This window comes from Corvus cornix, chromosome Z (assembly GCF_000738735.6).
Source record: "Corvus cornix cornix isolate S_Up_H32 chromosome Z, ASM73873v5, whole genome shotgun sequence".
In the NCBI taxonomy this organism is placed as follows: Eukaryota; Metazoa; Chordata; class Aves; order Passeriformes; family Corvidae; genus Corvus; species Corvus cornix.
This window is the reverse complement of record NC_046357.1, coordinates 13,912,838-13,933,637: the sequence shown is the minus strand read 5'-3', so window position 1 is coordinate 13,933,637 and position 20,800 is coordinate 13,912,838. Positions and strand designations below refer to the sequence as shown.

The window sequence follows — 20,800 nt, the reverse complement described above, 5'->3', positions numbered from 1 at the left end:
CCTTTTCAATAGTGAATACAGTCTTAAATCAAAGCCAAGCGGTCAAAGTACAATTGCTGGTCTTTAGCAGGTGTGGGTGAGGCAGAGGCACACCTTGTGGTACAATGTGACCCACAGCTCTTGCTGTGTGGGGCTTCAAGAACAAAGCTGGCACAGTCTTGTAACATTCATGGCATTTTAGTGTTGTGATTTGCACTAAATCAACATATTTGTTTGTGCTGCCTTTGACCAGGGGCTAGCAATTTGTAGGGTCTTGAAGAAAGGGGAATTTTAAAATTTGTACTCCACAACTTACTGTGGTCACCCCTCAGTCCATCTCAAACACGCATCTGGTTTGAGAAACACCCCCTTGTGGCAATTTCAAGAAGTTGCTTAGTGTGACAATGCAAGAACAACTTTTGCCTTGGACATGGGGAAAGTACATTGGTAAGACAGAAATCAACAGTGTTAATAACCCCCACCACTACAGATACTCAGCAGACAGTTCCTAGATCCCCTTTAACTTCCCACAGTCACCCCACTTCACTGCACTGAACTTTCCTCCCTCCTGCACCGATGGCACCTCTCCAAAAGTACAGCGAGATCAAAACTGCACAGCTTCCCCGTAACAGTCTGCAAAACCCAGGATATAACCAGAAAAGCCTTGTCACTGCAGATTGTCAAGTCTGCTGTGATTTAGTTATTTAAACATACATTCTCATTTCAGGACAACTATGTCAAAATGTATTTTTATTAACACTCTTCAAACAGCCTGTTAGAGAGAAGTAACAGTATGTGACAAAAAGGAAAAAAAGAAGATAAAAACCTGTAGAGCTGCTAGCTTGCATTCAGTGTTAAAACCTGGAGGTATAAACAGAAGCCTGGAGTAAAAATAGGAAGTATATTTCCAATCCTTCAGTGCAGAAAACCAGCAACAATGGTATTTACTCTACATTAGAAGTGTTCCCATGTTCAATTCCAGATATATGCTTCTCTTCTATATATATTTCTGATAACTTATGTACAAATAAGATGTCCAACATCCATTCTTTAATACAAATATGTGATCTTCATGACGGAAATATTACAACAGTTTGATCAAAAGTATAGAAAAATCATTTTAATATCTTTTTTTTTTTAATGGCAGCATTTAAAAAACCCCATCCTTAAACCCAAATGACCTTAGAATGACAAGTATTTCTTCACTGTAATAATACACTGCTCATTCAACATGCAAAGTATTATTGCATACATGAGTCACATGAATTACATGAATTAAGTCTGAAGGAAATGTGCCGTACAGCCCATTCTAGCAAGTGCTAGCTGTAAAGATCATATGTATCACAGAAGAAAGCATAAGTACTAGTGTATTTTTAAATAAACCACTACAAACTCAAGTATTGTCCTCGCACTAAGACTTTAAGGCAATTAAGAGCTGGAAAGCTTCAGTTTGGCACAGCTGCATCAAGCTCTCCCCATTTCCCAGTTACGAGAATCTATTTTTAGAGGGCTGCTGATGAATTGTTGCTATACATTAATACAACTCAGTATGAAGTGATAAGTTAGTAACGAAAGTTTAATATCCCCAGTTTCACCGAGCTGATCAAATTTAAGCAACAGTTTATCCACCAGCTAAGTTTTCCAGCATGGATTTTTGAATTATTATGAGAACCTCTCAGTGTAACTCATTTTATGACTTGAATCTGTTCTTGGGGTATTACACAATTTAAGGGTTCAAAACAGATCTGACAGTCAAATAATATTCAGCTCTATAGAGGATAATTATTTGCAGTAAAAATACTTTGTATAAACATACACACAGTAGATCCAAGTCAACAGGCATTTCTTTATGGCTTTTTTCACTGAGGTACTGTTGTAACATCCAGCAACAGGACACAAGTGTTCTATGGTATAAACACCACATTCATAAGCTCTACCACCAACTCAGGACAAGTGGCAACAGACTGCAAATCCTGCAGGATTACAGGAAGAGTCATCCCTGCTATGTGGAGAGTCTCAGTGCAAGCTACAGAAAGCCTTAAAGGCAACTGGCATCAATGGGGGAAAGTTAAAATGAAAGTCTCACTCCACTTAAAAGGAGAAAAAAAACACTTGTGACAAATTGAAATCTCATTCCTCAAAATTAAGAGCAAACAATATTCCAAGGCAGCAAGGGCATGTAGCATAGCAGCCATACATTAAGACTTGAAATGTGTCATTAAGCTCTTGCATCTGACCTTTGAGTTAAGTGCATGCACAGGCTCACAGCAACCAACCTGTGACCATGACACCACACAGAACAACAGTGACAAAGGGGAGGGGGCATGCACCTGACTTCTGCTGATCCAACAGCAGACAGAAAACCCCTGGTGACCACAAATGTGTTCTTCAACTGTCAAAAGCTGATCTGTGAATGCACAGTTGGTTGCTTCTTTCACTGCTTACTTTACGTGGGGGGGAAATGCAAATCACAGCAGTCCATTATTCCCAGTACTCTTAGCATAAGGGGAAAGAGATGTTCTGTAAAGATAGCATGATTGTTGCCATATGCGTTTATCATTCCACCTTTATAGCAGGAATTTTATTTGCTGTTTTTTAACAGCGGCCATATCATTACTCCAGCCAAGACTCCCACTTTTATTACACCTATGCTAAAAATATGTTTCTGCAATAAATATTGTTGGGAGTGAAATTGAAGTTCAAAACATGCTCAGTTAATTACAAGTAGTTCTTTCCAATCAAGCTTTTTTTAACCCCACAAACTCATTGAACATGTTGCAGATCCTCAAGTGCCTTATATGAAGATACAGCACAACATTTAAAACTCAGTGCTTAGCCATATACAATCCATACTGTAATCTATACACATGTTATAACATATCCCCACTTAGATCAACAAATTCATCATCCCTCTTGACCAAGTCATCTTCATCTTCCAAGTCTTTCCAGGTGCTAGTGGGTAAAGCTGGTTTGACAGACTGTCTCTGAAGTAAAGCAAATGGAAACAAGGATGACAAACGGGCAGAATTTCTCAGCATGGGAGTAGAATGTACATCTCCAGACACAGCCTGACTGTGCTCTTCATCCATTTTCACCTGCAGGCTTTGCACTTCCTCCATCAAGTCCAGAATCTTGGCAGCTGTAGCTATTGTTCCACCTCCGTGAAGCTGGGCCTCAGGAATCCATCGTAGGTAACGCTGTGCCCAGACTTTGATTTCGGGGCCATCGATGCGTGGTAACAGAAGACCATGGTAGTCAACAGGTTTGCTATGCCAGCTATCATAAAACTCCCTTAAGTTATTAGGGGGCTCATCTGAAGAATTTATGAACTTGCCAATTCTTTTACCCAGAATGTTTTTAATTAAATGATCTGTTTCCTCCCTGAAAAATCCTCTCTTTGTGGAAGGCTTTGCCTGTGTCAGTGGCAATGAAAGTTGCCGTTGATGCTTTAAGAGGAAAGAAAAATATTCAGATAAATATTAATGGAATTTCCAAAAGCAGCTTTAAGAGGAAGAAAAAGTTGTATTCAGAAACTATTTGCAAGCAATAGTCCCTTGAACTATATAGCAAAGCAGTGGCTGTGTTCAAACTGTTATTTTTCAATACATCGAATACTTCACAGAGTGTACTTATTGCCAGCTACCTTCCCTGCACTAACCAAAAGTAACACTGATAAAGAAACTTTCTTTGAAAATGCCAAATCCATTGCTTACGTTCAAGTATTACAAATGTTCATGTTTAGTTTAAGCTAGTTGGAAATCAGAGAGCACTTGAATTACAGGTTTTTATCCAGTGGTCCTTCTCTCCATCTCAGATTAATGCTGTAGATCATACTGGCAGTGTCTCACTTGGGAGTGCTTTGTACAGGACCAAATTTAACCAATAAATTACAATTGAAAGAGGCTACTCCAAACAAACATTTTTCCCTGAAGTAGTGCTACTTTCCAGCAATGAAGTGGTCCATCCATAATCCTCCATACCCCAGACAGTTTTTTGCTGTTGTTGGTCCCCCTCCCACTCCAAGTGCAGACACACACTCCAGTTACATTCAGACAAAATTAGGGAGGCAATTACAAACCTGCTATGTATTTCAATTATGTACTCCATGGAACAACTAAATGAACTCCCTTCAGACATGTCAGTGCAACTCACCTGAATGTTAAATCTCATGACTTACCACTATACTTGCACAGAAGTATGAAGAAAAAGAATCCCTAGCTTCATGGCTATGAATAGTTACTGTAAAACAGTTATTTTCAACTGAGGTGGATGCAAATTTGGTTCTTAAAACCCAGGTGGGTCTGAGGTACACATGCATTTTGTCAATTAAAAAAAAGTTTGCACCAATACTTTCACTGTGAGTACATTTGAAATAAGAGGTGTGCAAAATATTTCTAGAATTGAAAAAATAGTTTAGTTTAGCAGCACGTATCTTACTTTGAATCGCGCAGTCTTCCGTTGACTTTTATCTGGTTTTGGTTTCTCTGCATAAAGAGGGTTGTTCAGAAAAGCCTGGGCCTTGCGGTCAAACTGCACAGACCAGTCCCACACAGTAAGGAATCTGAAAGGACCACCTTGTGTCTTGAGGCTTTCCCCACTCTGCCAGAACAAACAGGTCACATTTAATTCTGCTAGAAGGGAATTCTGACCAAGTCAAGGTGAAATTAAGAAACTGGCTTTTCAGAAAAAAGGCCACAGAGTTGCAACAACACTTGTGATTTCTATGTGTTCAAAAACCAAACAAAACCAGTGCAATTAAGACTTTCACAGATTAAAATAAGGTTAAATAATCGCAGGAAAAAAATGGTTTTGAACCTTGGGCAGGAGACAGACACTTGGATTCTTCAAACACAGGGGGAATGTTAGGATTCCAAACGACAAAAGTTAACGACAGTCATGCAGTGCTACTGGTCTAGATTTTGTGATCAATGATTTATTTGTATGAAAAATAGTTATCTTCACTTTTTCCTTTAGTCTCTGTGCAGCCCTGCAGAGGATACTCCCATTGCTCCCAGCTTCTTAGGCTAGAGAAGAGCATGAACCAAATACAAATCAACATTCAGGAGATGCTGATTTTGGAACACAACAGAATATACGATACAAGAATTTTGTAGATAACTTATTCTGCAGGACAGCTGGATAGTCCTCATAGGTTAGGGAGCTCCAATTTCACTGAAGAATATTAAAACATGAAACTACAACCACACGTTACAGGTTACGTATTCCTTCTGTTATCATAAACTTCAAGTCCTGAACTTGACTCCTTATGGCCAAAATTCCACTTGTTCACCCTTCAAGGCACTTCAATGAGTAAGGAAAAAGGCACTGTTGGGAATTAGCTTTTTTTGAGTGTTCCTTGTTTGTTGGTTAAACTCATTGTCCAACAACAATGCGTCCAAGAAATACCAAACCCTTACCTTATTAGTGTCTCTTTGATGTTGAGAGTTGAAGAAGAAAGTGCTAAAAATAGGCACATAGAGGCTGTCTGATAAGACAGTTAAGTAAGTTTCTGTGAACTCGAATGCTGGAGGATACTGTTGTACCAGCTGCCAAACACAATTTAGCAGGAGCAGAAAAACAGGAGCCTAAGTAAATAAAATATTTCATTGGTTTCAAAAAAAGTTAAAATTGTTCCACCGTGCAGACTTATTTATTTTATAGTATTTAGTGCCTCCAAATACAAATCTTAAGGCAAGAAGCCTGATTAACTACAGAACTGCTGCATATATACTTGGCTGAACTCTGAAAAAGTATTATCTGAGCTACCCTTGGCCAATTGTTGACGGAAGAGGTGAGCACTTTCTACTCTGAATTTGAAAGTTGCCACCATGCAGCATTTTAAGGGTGGCAAAGCAAAACTAGTTTATAACAATTCTTCATCAGAATGAGTCAGTTTACATCTATTATTTCAATTCTGTATAGCAATCTGATCTAGTCCCAAAGCAAGACTATCTTATATTTATTATTTATACTATGTATAAAGCTGATCTCTAGATGTGACAGGAATAAGGCAATTAACTTGAGTTATTTCTATGGATGCTACTACCATTTAACACAGTTTTCAAGGGCACAAGATATGACTTCCAAAAGACTCCAAGACTGGGAAATTTTGCATTTGTCCTCCTCAATAATAAAGCCACTGCTGACCTCTGAACAGCAAAAACAGTGTCACTGTACAAACATCAACCCATAGAACAAAACACTAAAGATCATCAGAGTAACTGGATCTTCTGGACTAACAGCTAAATCCCTCCTTGTGCTGAGTAAGCTTGTAAATAGAAAGTAAAGAAAGCAATTTAAAAAAATCATACCTCCTCTTTTTCACTTTTGTGTAAGTGGTTACAGCGATCCAAAAAGCCATGTCCTCCAATCACCCACTCCTTCTGAATAAGGCTCTGAAACCCTGACTTTGTTCTGCTGTATGAATCCATCATCACTTGAACCAGACTCGAGATTACACAGCACAGATCAGTAGCACTCTCTTCTACAAGGGAGAGTAGAAACAATATTCTTTACTGAGTCATTCCTCAAACTTTGTGTATGAAAGCAAAGCATTGCCACGTTCACATAAACAAAATTGTATTTCAGGATCAGAGCAGCACAGAAATTTTTGCAAGTCATAGAGAAGTTAATCCATGATTTCAAATATAAGGTTACTTACACATTTATCCTAGGAAAACACTTTGATAATAAAACCTGCAAGCCCCAACCTTTACCACTACAACTTGCCTGTGCCATTCAGTCTCCCACAAAGCACACCCTGCCCCTCAGCCCCTTACCCTTCCTATCCTCCATGCCTTTTTTCACAAGGTGTGAAACTGTCTCCTCATGCAACATACATTCTTCACCTTTCCAAAAGGTGCCTCCAGAAAACACCTCTTTCCTGTGCTAGGTTTCTCAAATGGCAATATAGGGAAATACCCAACTAAATTTCCAATCCAAGAGTCACTTAATGGTTAACATTAGGTTTGGTTTTCCGTATGATTACTTTGTCTAGAAAAATAAACTGCTCAACATGTTTACAGTAAGCATATTCTTCCACATATTTTTAATAAAGAGGCTACAGAATATCCAGCATATATCTAGAAAATATAAAGGTTGTTTTGCAAAGTTTTCTTATTACTGGTCCTTTGTGTAGTTATGGCTCCCCTTCCCCTTAAAGGGCAGCAAAGGGTCTAGGAGACCCTAAATAAAATAAACTGGGCAACAGGAATGTTACCCCTTCTTTATGCATGACTCTCCTGACAATTTATCAGCAGCTTTCTCATTCATATCCTATCTTAGCCTGGAACAGTGCTTACCATATTTTTTTAACTATAGGAAGCATTTCCAGGAGTGTGAGAGATTTAGGTGCTTTACTCTTACTAGTACGGTACGAATTTTAGCAAGTCTCTACTGTAATTATAAACTTACAGCTTAAGCTACTTCAAAATTAATTTTAAAAAATAAATATATAGGACTATCTCATTGAATACGTACCTATGAGGAGAACATTTGTATGCTGTATTTCCAGACACTCAGCAACTTCTATTGCTTTCTTCAAGACTCTCCTGTTTCGTACAGGAAAAGTTAAGTGAAGTTTCTTGTATTAGTTTCCCCTAGACAGGACTAGAATGCCATACTTGAAACTTGACTAGTTCTTTAAAACACAAAACCCATGCTCAGTTTGTGTAAATGAAGAACCGTTTAGCTTCAAGAACATTTTATTTGGCCATTAACCATGCACTTTCAGTTGCTATGATACAATACTTTATTTTGGATCAGCAGCAGCCATCACACCCTGAAGTGTTAAAATTGCTAAGAACCAGATCTTTATCCTGGAAAGAGTCAACATCACCACATTTATGTTCTAATGTACTACATACTACATTTCTTCCAAAATCTGGTTTTAAGAGGCAGATGGAAGAATGACCAATCACCTCTTTTAAACACTCAGACAAAATTTATTCAGAGAACGTTATTACACAAGGAAGACTGAGTAGACTTACAGATCACATAAAATCAGATGTAACACTGTTGGTTTCTAGATCTAAATCTTCATAAAGTTAATTATTTTTTGCAAAAGCCTGCACACAAATTAGAATTTTTGCAATAGTTTAGGCCACTAATAGAAGCTGACTGTTTATTTCTTAAGTGTGGAGTTGTCAGATTCTTTGTTCTATCATCTAGAACATATGAGAAGGCATTCCTACTAACTGCAAGAGCCAAGAACAGGCTGATCCAGGAACCAACTGGATCCAAGTATGGAAATGACCAGTCTCAAAACAACCTAAGGATAGCAATCTGGCCTGGCTTTTACTTCCAACTACTTGTGATCTTGGTCATGTCAATGGATTTCTCAACATATGGTCTTCACTAGAACCTTCAATAAACACATACATTTAAATTCTGGATTAACGAGTTAATAACTATCAATATTTATTAATTGTTATTAAGACTAGAAGGGACTGGAGCTGACTGCAGAAGCACCTCATGGTAATTAGCTGATCACAGAATAAACTGACAGGCAAAAGAGCTAGCACAAAGTAACACTGAAAACAAAATTCCTCAGCATTCCACTACAACAAGCCTTAAGTTAGCCAACACCATTCCAACACTTACTCACTCTGGACTGCTGAAAGAAGAAAAGAGAACTTAAGGAACAATCAGGACAGGAGGGGGACAAAACTGAGAAGAAATGTCATTTTATCAATCTTTGGTGGGCTAACATCTCAAACACTGCACTTCATCTCATCCTAAAGGACATTACAGAAGTAGAGAGTACAGAGAAGAATGGCAAGGCCAGTAAGAGAAACAGAATAGTTTCATGCAAGGAACAAATAGGATTCTTGAGCTTGGAAAGAAGGTGACAGTGCAGGACAGAAATTATCTGGATCTATAGTTTTAAAAAGCTTTCTGGAAAAGTTGTAATTGGAATGGTCTGCTAGTTCTCACATCCTTTAAAGTGGAAGGCTTAACACAAGTCTGCACTGTTAGAAACACTGTCTCAAGTTGCAGAAATAAGATATATAAATGGAACCATAAGCCCGTCTTAATTTTTTTCCTACTGGCAGTAAAGAATGTCATTCAATTTCAAGAAACTAGCTAGAAAACCCACTACAAATGCATTTACCAACAGTTTGAAACACAGAAAGCTGAAGATAGAGCAAACCTGATTATTTCTAGCCAGTTTGTGCTCTCCAGTAATGAAAACCATTTCACATCAGTTGCCCAGAAGTCTGTACTGTTATCTGCAAAAAGAAGAGGAAAAACAAAAAATTGATTTGTTCACACATACATACATACATAGTAATAATTAGCAGCCATCCATTGTATTCCCCTTCAGTTATGAACTGGTACAAAACAACCAATACTAAGGAGTCAGCAAATCTCAATCACTGTTAAAGCTGACACCTTATAACTAAATAAGGAAGTGAAGTAGTCCTACAAACACCAGCAGGTTTATAGCACCACAGCCTTTTAGAAAAGGTATGTTGAAGGTTCATGGCAATCAAACCAGGTAAATAAATCTGTTGACAAAATGGAAAAGAAATAAAAAAGTTTAATCAGAGATGATGATCCACATAAAGCTTAACTATAAAGAGGCTGGATTTTGAAAATCATTACCATCGCAGACAGAAACATCAATGGGTTTTAGAAGCAGGTTATAAAAATCTATGGAATTTAAGAGCTACCTGAAAAATGTTTTAAACAGTTTTTGTTGCAACTAAAAAAAGACATTAAAATACAGAAACAGGGAGGCCAAGTTCAATACCACAAAGTCATTAAACTCTTATGTATTTCGCTAGGACTTTTGTAGGTTTTTTGAAATGCCACCTAAGTCTCCACTGCTTTTATTTCTATCAAAGCCAGTCAACAGACATTGGAAAGCTTTCACAAGCTGATACAGTAAATTAAAACCAGAATAGATTACATTTCCTGCATGAGACAAACCTTGAAGCACAAGGCCTACAAACAGTTCTACTAGTGAGAAACCAGATACACTCACTTCCCTCCTCCCCTACCCTTTCAATGATAGCTTCAGTTCCATATGTTTCTGTGTAACTGCTCACCTCCCCGAGTCTCTTTCCATACACATCTGGTGTTCAATTCCAGCATACACACACACACACACACACTTCTGTCTCTGCTGCATCTTTCACATATGCCTCAAATGCATGAGCATATACATGTTTTGTTCCTGTAGCTGTTCTGCCTCCATACCTCTCCCCCTCATTTGGCTCTTTACTCATTTAAATTCCTCTCCCAATTTCTTTCACCCTGGCCATAGAAACTAGTTCTTCACAAAAGCACTAGAATGCATCTTCAGAATTCTGTTCCATTAGATGTAGTTTTCACCAAATCCTACCACACTCACAGTAAAGAATTTCTGCCTAATATCTGATCTAAACCCACCCATTCTCCCCTGTCCTATCATTTCATGCTCTGGTCTGGAGTTCCTCTCCAGTTCTCTTGTAGCCCCTTCAGGCACTGAAAGGTGCTACAAGGTCTCCCCGAAGCCTTCTCTTCTCCAGGCTGAACAACCCCACTCTCTCAGCCTTTCCTCACAGGAGAGATGCTCCAGCCCTCTGATCATCTTGGTGGCCTCCTCTGGACTGGCTCCAGCAGGTCCCTGTCCCTCCTGTGCTGGGACCCCAGAGCTGGATGCAGTGCTCCAGGTGGGTCTCAGCAGAGCGGAGCAGAGGGGCACAATCCCCTCCCTCCCCTGCTGCCCACGGGGCTCTGGGTGCAGCCCAGGACACGTTTGGCTCTCTGGGCTGTGAGTGCCATGGCCAGGACAAGCTGCCTATACCATATTAACTAGCCAGGACAGGACAAAAGTAATGGTTAATGTGTTCAGACTTTAAAAGATGGTAATAAGGTAGCAAATTTCTGTAAGATCTTATTACTTCTGCAAAAGCTTACCTGAACATTTTTCTCAGACTGCAAGTGCATAGTGCTATACTCAGTGAGGTACAGTCTACTATCAAACCTTATTTAAAAAGCTCCAAGAACAAAACACTTACTGGATTACAGTTTTAACACATTCTCCTTTCCATGAATACAAGACAATGAATGATACAATTACATCATCAAAATACACAGTATTTCCTGAGACAGGTTAAATGACTTAAATTCAAGCTTTGGCCTTTTTCCTACAGAGGGTGAGTTACCAGAAACCACATAAAAAGATAAGTAACTATATTTAGCTCTTAAGATTCACTGTGGATTTGACAGTGTATTCTAGACAAAATCCTTGGTGTGAAACTCTAATATCTCATATTAAAAATGGAATGGATCTTTTTTCACCTCAGGAGATGAGGTCGAAGTGTTTCATGACAGCAAAATAGTTGGAAAGTCTCAGAAGAAAAAGTCTGAAAGCCTAGAGCATACTTTCACATGGCTCCCATTTTATTGCTTTCTAAAGGACAGAATTTAAGTAGCTTCATGTTTTGAGATGTGACTAGTGGGTAACAACACCTAGTGCAAAAATGAATTAGCATTTAGTCTGCACTCTTGACAGAGCATAAAGGCTTTTTAAAAGGTTGACCACCGTAGACTGAAAAATCTTCCCCACAAACTTCACTCCAGCTAGTGTGTTCCAACTAACAGTTAAGACTCTGCTCCCTTTTAAAGTAATTTTCAGATACTGTGACAGCTTAGCAAGCAATGGTTAAGTCAAAGAACTACAAACCTTCATTCAGACATAAGCAGAGTCTTCAGTTATGTATTTTAAAATCTGCTTTTAACCACCTTCAAAATCAAGACACCAATCAAGAAAATTACTGCACTCATGAGACACAGCACATCATCATGCTTTGCTTTAAAGTCTGACTTACCTATCAAAAACAGCTGTTTAAATCTTGTGTATGCAGTCTGGATATCTTGCAGAGATGGAAGGCTGCTTGACAAGTCATCCATCTTCAGGAGCTCATAGGGAGGTTTGCTAATTGTCTTACAGATTCTAAATCAAACCATCAAGAGATTAAAGCCTTCTGCTTCACAAGTCAAATAATACACCAACTACTATCACTGAAGACAAAATTAACAGGCACAGTTTGTGAAAGAGTTGTAATACCAGAAGATAGACACTCTAGAAAGCTAGTGGCCTCCATGCATTTTTAAGTACTGGCTGGAAGCTTGCCTACAGGCTTATAACAAGATTTGAAGCTTTTAACCATTACACCAATAAAACTATATTTGTGCCTCAGTTATGAATATTGCAAGCAGTACTTGATTTTTACTACTGTTTTCTTCACTAGATACACCAAAATCACTTTACTAGGGGGCTGCTAGAGGTGTATCCAGAAAGAAGAGATGGATAGAAACACCCAAACCTCCCAGCAGAAGCTTACAATTTCTCTTGACTTTTGCCAACCAGATTCTGATACCTAGCTGCTAGGTCTTCTAATGAAACACGTGAGTAAAGGAAATTATCTGGATTCAAACAAGACAATATATCTTGCACTTCCCTATATATCTACTATTTTTTTTCCCTTGAAGGAGAGGAAAAAATACCAGGCCAGATAACGCTTTGGTTTGGACCCAGCACATCTCCTCTCATTCAGGTTCCAGAGCTCAGATGAACATGAACTTGGTAACTACATCTGCTGTCACTCTGGCCTCTTATGGTCAAGACCTGGGAAAAATTGCTCTAGCTCATACTTCAAAAGTGAGACCTTGTGGGCACTTTTCCAGGCAGGACAGAGTGCTTTGCTTCCTGCAGGCTGTAGAACAGAAACCTGCTTTAGGTGAGAACTACAGGGGTCCAGATCAGAAACACAGGTTACCAGACCTCCTGAAGATGCATCAGATCAGAGGTGAGGGAAAGCAATCGTTGGCCAAATACAAATACTTCTTCCAAATGAAGCAGTAAAGAACTTGTGCTGGAAGATCAGACTCTGAACAGCTTTTTAAAAAAAGATAAAACTGCTAATTGTAAACATCTGCTCTGTGCCTGAGTTCAGACTATTACTATAATGGCACTTTAACACACCCTGATGGCCAATTCGTAGATACATTTCAGACTCCAGTGATTAAGCACCAGTACTGCACAGCAAAGAAAACCAGCAATACTGCCCCAAGTTCAAACAGCCACAGAGAAGGCATCAAAGTATCAGAGGATGCCTTGTTTCAGCTTACTGCTAGTTTTATTTACTTTCACATCATGAAATAGTATTAAAGACAGTTCTAAATCATGTAATCTTCCCCATTTCAGGGTAAAAATATTAGAGAATCTGCAGGAAAGGCCACAAGCTCTTCCTGTGCAAGTATAAGGAATTTTATAAACAAAAGCAGTTTTAAGAGCCCAGTCAAGCTGTTTTCTGTTAGTTCTGTGTGATTAAAAGGCTCTCCATCGATGAGGAGCAAGGAGGCCATGTTCAGTGCACAGATTATACATATGAGTCTGATCTAACAGGTGGCTGCTGAGAGAGAAGTTCTGTCCAGGACACACAACAGGTTAAAAAAGCGCCAAAATTAAAGGGCAAAAAGTCATTGCCATAACATTCAGACAGCTGTGCTCCTTCCTTTAAGTTAAACTTGTAATTTTTCAAACTGCTGAACTAATTCAGCTTACTACCCCAACTGAAAAAGTGCAGTCTCCCTTCACATCTGAAAGCTGCAGTAGTGAACTGCTTAGGCTGTCTCAGACATTTTAGATCACCTTATCTCAAATTATTTAAGAACACGAACCTAGCTCTCAGAAGATGGCAGAGTCTTAAAAGCTCAGTTTGCAAATCCACTTTTAGAGATGGAGTCTAGATTTCTCTTACTTGCTAAACAATTAAGCCCATTAAACCCTACAGGCTTTGCTGCTGCTTTACCTAAATAACACACCACAGTTTGTACAGATTCCTCAGACATATATCTGTATGTATTTCCACAGAAAAAGCCTTCAGTGAGGTTCCAGTCCTGCGCAAGTGACCGGTGCCATTAGGTCAAGGGCTTAAACACATTCCACTACAGAAAACTACTTTCAGATACAGAACTTGTTTCCTGATGTGTGAAAGCTTAAAAGATATAGCATATATGGAAAAAGAGAAGCAAGATCCATACCAAGCAAAGTGTTGTGGACAGAATAGCTATTACTGACCCATCCAAGAAGGCTTTTTGCGTTTGTGAAGTGCTGTCATCTTGTTCTTTGGGAAACGCAGACATTTTGAGGAGAGCAGCACCATTATGGCAAGACCAACACCAAATCTGCAGAAAGACATTTACCAGGTGAGAAAAATTAGTAAATTGTCCTATACAAGGTATTTGATTATGTGACTCAGTGATTTCAAAATTTCTCTGTGCTTTTGCTTCATTGAATTTTTAGTGTATTTAATAACACCATCAATAGAAGCAAACTCCTACACCTGAACCAAAATTACATGCCTGAGTACACTATGTTACCACTTGCAAGTTTTTACACAGGCACAGGGAAATATAAAATGTCAGATTAAGTCAAAACATTACTTTCTCAACTTCCCTCACAGGTAAAAAAAAATTGATCAAAAAGTCTATGGCCAAATTATGTCGGCATATATGCCACAGCAAGACAAGTAACATATATATATATATATATATATATAAAATCCATCCCTTTCTCTACACAGATGGTAGGTTTTTCTCATAGTTCAGCCTTAAGATAACTCGCAATAGATGCGCTGATGTTTTTTCATGTGAACTATGCATAAAGAGTAATCTAGGCATATGAAATAAAGTGTTAAACACTCCACAGCTGAATCAGATTGCATGGTCACAGGTATTCCTTGTGCCAAATCAGTCCTCAAAGCTTCTTAGTTCCCTTTACACGTATTTTCTTCATTCATACCTACTCCTTGAAGCTCTCAAGATGATCTGCACACTTGCATTGAAACAGGGAGTAAGAATCATTTTCATCAGGAATACTATACAAATGAAATCAGGAAGTTGAAGTTCTGCTATCAATTTACAGTAACCATGAGGTGCACCTCAGAAGGATGCAGAAACCTCAAAATCATGAAGAGTGGAAAAAATTACTATACTGTCCTTCGACTGCCTTCTCAAACCAATTTAATGGTCCAGCTATCTTGACACTAGCTTCACAGAAACAGTTAGGAAATATTTAGAAGAGTTCTGCAAGGCCTATGAACAGTGGATAGCTACAGATGTTGTCATCTATTTGGACATTCGTAAGGCCTTGAACATGATTACCCACAACATCCTTCTCTCAAACCTGGGGAAATACAGATTTGATGCATGGTCTGCTCAGGGATGAGGAACTGGTTAAATGGTCACATCCAGAGAGTAGTGGTCAATGTCCCCATGTCCATATGGAGATCAGTGATGAGTCTCAGGGGTCTGTACTAGGACCAGGACTATTTAATACCTTCATCAACGACACAGTCAGTGAGATCAAGTGCACCCTCAGCAAGTTTGCATGTGACACCAAGCTGTGAGGTGTGTTTAACACACCTGAAGGACAGGATGTCATCCAGAGGGACCTAGACAAGCTTGAGGAGTGGGTCCATGGGAACATCATGAGGTTTAACAAGACCAAGTGCTGGTGCTGCACCTGGGTCAGGGCAACCCCCAGTATCAGCACAGGCTGGGCATGAACAGACCCAGAGCAGCCCTGCCCAGAAGGACTTGGGGGTGCTGTGGGTGAGAGGCCGGACATGCCCTGGCCATGGCACTCACAGCCCAGAGAGCCAAACGTGTCCTGGGCTGCATCCAGAGCCCCGTGGGCAGCAGGGGAGGGAGGGGATTGTGCCCCTCTGCTCCGCTCTGCTGAGACCCACCTGGAGCACTGCATCCAGCTCTGGGGTCCCAGCACAGGAGGGACAGGGACCTGCTGGAGCCAGTCCAGAGGAGAGACACAAAAATGGTCATAAGATTGGAGCACCTGTCCTGTGAGGATATGCTGAAGAATTTGAGTTGTTCAGCCTGGAGAAGGCTTTGGGGAGACCTTTTTGTGGCATTTCATTACTTAAAGGGGGCTTAGAAAAAAGATGGGGAAAGACTTTTTAACAGGTCTTGCTGTGATATGACAAGGGGTAATGGTTTGAAACTAAAAGAGGGTAGGTTTAGAACTACATATGAGGAAGAAAGTTTTTACAAGGAAGGTGCCGGAAAACTGGATGGACCAGGTTGTCCAGAAAGGTGGTAGATGCCCCAGAAACATTCAAGGCCAGGTTGGAAAGGGCTCTGTGCAACCTGATCTAGGAGAAGATGCTTCTTTTCATTCCAGAAAGGGATTAGACTAGATTATGTTTAAAGGTCGAAACTATTCTACAATTCTGTGAATGCAAGATGGAATAAAAAAACCCCAAACACTTCTGTTTCTATGTAAGAACCAGTGTAATAGGTCTCTGACTCTCTGAGAAAAAGTGAACCAAACTACTTTGACCTTTAGGCAGGACAACAGAGTACTATCTTCTCCATGGACCAATTAATTTAAAAGCATGAAATGAACATGATTTTCCTCGGCAAGTTTAATGGGCATACAGCAGCTAAGGTAAGACCTCACAAGTGAGATTACTTTGCTCCTTGTTTCCATCTCCTCTTATTGGTTCTTGAACTAAAAGGCAGAAAGCCAAACCCAGCTTGCTACAGGGTGCAAACCAGTATATTTAACTTCATTTTCTGTTGGATGGCTAGAACTAGTTTTTCAGTTGGGCTACTTGACTTTGCAAAAACACTGCATCATCACAGCCACAGCACTTACCAGAACCCAAGCTAGGTAACTGGAGGTGTTCAGCTACACCTTACATGCACTGTCTTCACCTCAATATCCAAACAGCATTTCAAAGCCTACATATTGCCCCAGCCAGATGCCACTCAGTACAGTCTCATGAAAAACAGGCTGTTGGACAGACAGGCTAGTAGTGTATGTAGGCTGTAGGACATTAGTAAATGAGAACTGTGAACAGTAAATACATATTTTGCTGCTATGTTATGTGTATGTTATATATATGTTTTGCTACATATGACACTTTTCAGTGAAATACAGAAATGTATCAAGCACTTCTCCTTCCAACACCTGTTTCCCTTCAGTAGATGACCAGGTATACATGTAAGGTGTTAAAAACAAGATCTGAAAACAATATGCAGTAACATCTGCAATACTAATTGAAAGTCTGCCATCTCAGTAAGAGTCTTACCCTCAGCCATGCACATATACTTACAGGAATGCCTCTGCCTTCGTACTTCAAGATACTTTCTTCAGAAATGCATATGGGAACAACAAAATACAACGGCAGCCTAAGATAACAAAGAAGAGTTTCTTGGTCTCAAAAGTGAACAATTTCCAAGCTCCTTTTAATGATGGTGAGTGTTCTAGCTCAAATTCTAATTATATATTCACTCTGCTACAAGTCTACTAGATAATTATACTGTCATCAAAGCTGTCCCTTTATTTTCAGCTGAATAAGGCTTTTTCCCAACCTTGAAGTCTTAACTATTTTCATTGCAAAAATCCCCCTGCCTTTGCAAAGGTGCAATTAATTGTAACCTCTAAGACTGATTGCTAAGACCACCTTGGTTCTCTCATGCTTTGTTGTTTCAAAAGATACCCTTGCAGTATTAAATGACTAGTTCTGTTTCCATGCCTGTTAAGCAGTTCACATCCTAATTCAAGAATATCATTTAATACATCAAGGATTTCCAGCATCAGCCAACACTATTTATGTTCAAGGCCCAGAGAAGCAACAAAGGTAAGTACTTAAACTCAGTTTGGGTCGCCCAAGACAGAGTTCTAGAGTAAATAGTTGAGACTTTGAAATACTAGTTTCCACAGTCTGTGAAACCTTTCATGATATGACTATGAAACAACAGTAGAAGTACACAAATCCTTGTATACATCCTAAAGGGCTCACCAATAAATGCTACTCAGCTAAACTGGTGGCCAAGCTCAGCTAAACGTAGCTAACCTCCTTCTAAAGGCAACACAACTTAACTTCCACCAGCACATTTTGCAGATTTACTTTAAACCAGTTACTCTTTCCCCACCCAGCCCCTCCCCCAACTAAAACAGTGGAAAATCTCCAGTGCACGTAACTTGAAATTTTATCAGAGTAAAGGTACGGGACTGAGAAAGTGTCATCCTAAAGAGTGTGACAGGAGTGTAGGTCCCAGACCTACATATTTTCTATTCTTCACTCCTAGACATAATCAAAGCTTGATTTGGCCAAGGTCCTGAGTAGTTTAAACCTAATCTTAAAGTTAACCCTGCCTGAGCAGGATCAGCTCCTGAGATTACAAACCAAACTATTCCATAAATAAAAATAGAAACCAGATCCTAAAAAAAGTCCTAAACTACTTATAATCCCCAGCATCCAAGGTAGCACTGATTTTCACAAGTCCAAAGTTCACTATCAACAAGGGCAAGCTTACTTCTCAGAGACTCTGTAGCCTTCATTGGTGGTCACTGCTTTGTATTTCACATTCCCTTTGGTCCGCTCCAACTCATCACGCCAGTCCTGGAGTGTCTCAAACATCACAGTTTGGTTTTTCCCATCTGTCAGACATCAGTAATATTAAATTTGCAGACTATCAGGAACTCTAACACAAAAGCATTCCTAAGTAAACCTGCTAGTTGCCATTAAGGTAAGCAAGCAGAGCCTCTTGTGTACAGAAAGCCTTGAGTCAAAGATAAAATGCCTTCGTACACCACACTGCCTCTGTCTGTTTAATCACAGTAATATTCTGTCAAACACTGCTGTGACTAATAACTTCAGGAACAATTTCTCCTGCATTAATTAGTTCTTACAGAACTTCCATACAGCTGGGGCTGTCCTCACATCCAGCCTAAAATCCAGGATACTGTGCAGCAAATATAATTTTATACTAATGCAGCTGACTGGTATCTAATACTGTAGTTTAAATGTAGAATTAACAATCATACCAAAAACCTTTCTACAAAAATTTCAGATACTGCATTTAAGGTTCATTCTTTTATGAATAGTTTTGCATTGACTAGAACATCTCAGGCACTCAGTAAGAGCAGAAAATTAATTACAGCAGTTCAGTCTCAATACTTTCAACTGAGAATCTTCTCTGTAATTCTACTTAGCTAACTCAGAGACAGTTAAGGCAGAGCTTGATTTAGCCTCAAATCTTGTATAATAACCATGTAATTTATGGAGTAATGTCAATTGTTTTAAGCACACATCCTAATTAAGTAACATTCTACAACATCAGCCAACACTGAAATACCAAACCGAACTATAATTTTCGTGGAAGATACAATGGCAACTTGAAACTTTCCACTGTAAGAAGATAAGGTAGATGAAAAATTTACAGCTCAGAACAGAACATTACTGATGAGCTCCTGGAGACAAGATTTTAGATGTATCAGACTGTAAGAGGATAAAAAACAGTTTCTACAGTCTGCTTGGCTTATCCGGTAATACTTTTATGAAAAATGACACCTAGCCACTTACTATTGAAAACAGCTATTAAAATATGAAAGAATTGTGGGACAGCACTTTGATGTTGCTTTAAAGAGTAGGCTTCTCCCACATTCGCTCAGTCTCTGCCTGGAAAAGCTTGCAGTTTTTCCATCGTTTGTAGCTGAAACAGAACACCAGTTACAGGTGAAGCCTGCAGGAACTACCTGAGCCAGCAAGGTGCCCTTGCAGCAAACAGACAATGCGCTCCTAGGCTGCGCTAGCAAAGCCATTGTGCACCAGCTGAACAAAGTCACCATTGTTCTCAGCTGGAGGGCTGTGCCCAGTGCTGGACTCTCCTGTGATGGCTCCTGGACCAGGCCCAGTGAAGGCCCAGTGTGATCATTAAAGGGTTCAAAGCACCTGATAGGAGAGAAGAGCTGGGATCATTCAACCTGCAGAAAAGAGGGCTCAGCAGGGGTCAATCTCCCTTGTGTGTATAAACACTGGGGCTGAAGCAGAGGAGGAGAGTACAGAAGATGGATCTAGACTCAGTGACTTGATGAGAGGCAGTTATGCACAAGCTGAACTACAGCAAATCCCACTTATACATAACAGCAACACTTTTCACTATGAGGAGGGTCAAACTGACTGTCCAGGAAGGCTGTGGAGTCTCAACACTTGGAGATGTTTAAAACCCAATGGGACATGACTAAGCTTGATGCAGTTAACCCTATTCTGAAGAGGGGCATATGGACAGTAACATGACTAGATAATCTCCAGAGGTTTCTTCTAACCTCAGTGATCCTGGAATTCCTTGACATATTTTGGTGTTTAATACCTTGCATACATCAAAACATCCCTCTGTAAAAGGAATAGGTGTTGGTGGTGCACTAAGGATCAGGTTCCTAGTTCAAAGCAGCACCACTATTTCAGCTAAAGTCTGAACTATGGAATGCTAGAAAGTGCACTGACAATTTTTTATCTTGAATTTTGCAGCTTGATGTGTTATTCAGCCAAGTTCGATCAAGTGGGAAGATTATGTAAGAAGTCAGATATAAGAGGAAGTCAGATGCCTTGCAAACCTGTGCTTTTTTTTGCAACTGCTGGGAAGAAGCATATTGCTTGCAAATAAGAGCAAAAAGGAAAACACTTTCTGATATGATGCCACTGCAAATGCAGTAATTTCAGGATTAAGAGCAGGAAGTCTGGTTCACAGCAGTAATACAGAAAAACCACATTGATAAAATAAGCAAAGTATCTTTTAGATGAACCACATGAAAAGCATTTGCACATTTTTGTCAAAGTTTTTAGTCCAGGGATGCTACTCCTGCTTGGAAAATTTCTGTGCAACTTCCAGAAGGACACAGAAACCAACAGGAGACAATTTAGAGATTTTTAACAACATGCCTAACAAGGTACAACAAAAGAATAATTTTTCTTTTGAGGCTACCTGCCAGCAGGACAGAGCCATAAGGCAAGCACAC

The 20,800-nt window shown here is 39.6% G+C and overlaps 1 protein-coding gene across 1 annotated transcript in view; it reads right to left on the bottom strand.

Annotated features, from left to right (window-relative positions):
* Positions 1-712: 712 nt before the first annotated feature.
* The window catches only part of MTMR12 (myotubularin related protein 12), a 33,368-nt gene continuing 13,280 nt past the window's right edge, over positions 713-20,800 (bottom strand). The window contains exons 7-16 of the mRNA XM_039567059.1: positions 18,319-18,442; positions 17,112-17,187; positions 14,054-14,160; positions 11,799-11,923; positions 9,131-9,209; positions 7,459-7,529; positions 6,291-6,463; positions 5,397-5,564; positions 4,417-4,578; positions 713-3,425 (exon numbers count right to left, since the gene is read on the bottom strand). Coding sequence (XP_039422993.1) covers positions 2,850-3,425; positions 4,417-4,578; positions 5,397-5,564; positions 6,291-6,463; positions 7,459-7,529; positions 9,131-9,209; positions 11,799-11,923; positions 14,054-14,160; positions 17,112-17,187; positions 18,319-18,442 — 1,661 coding nt within the window. The 3' untranslated portion in view covers positions 713-2,849. The remainder of the gene's footprint in view (positions 3,426-4,416; positions 4,579-5,396; positions 5,565-6,290; positions 6,464-7,458; positions 7,530-9,130; positions 9,210-11,798; positions 11,924-14,053; positions 14,161-17,111; positions 17,188-18,318; positions 18,443-20,800) is intronic.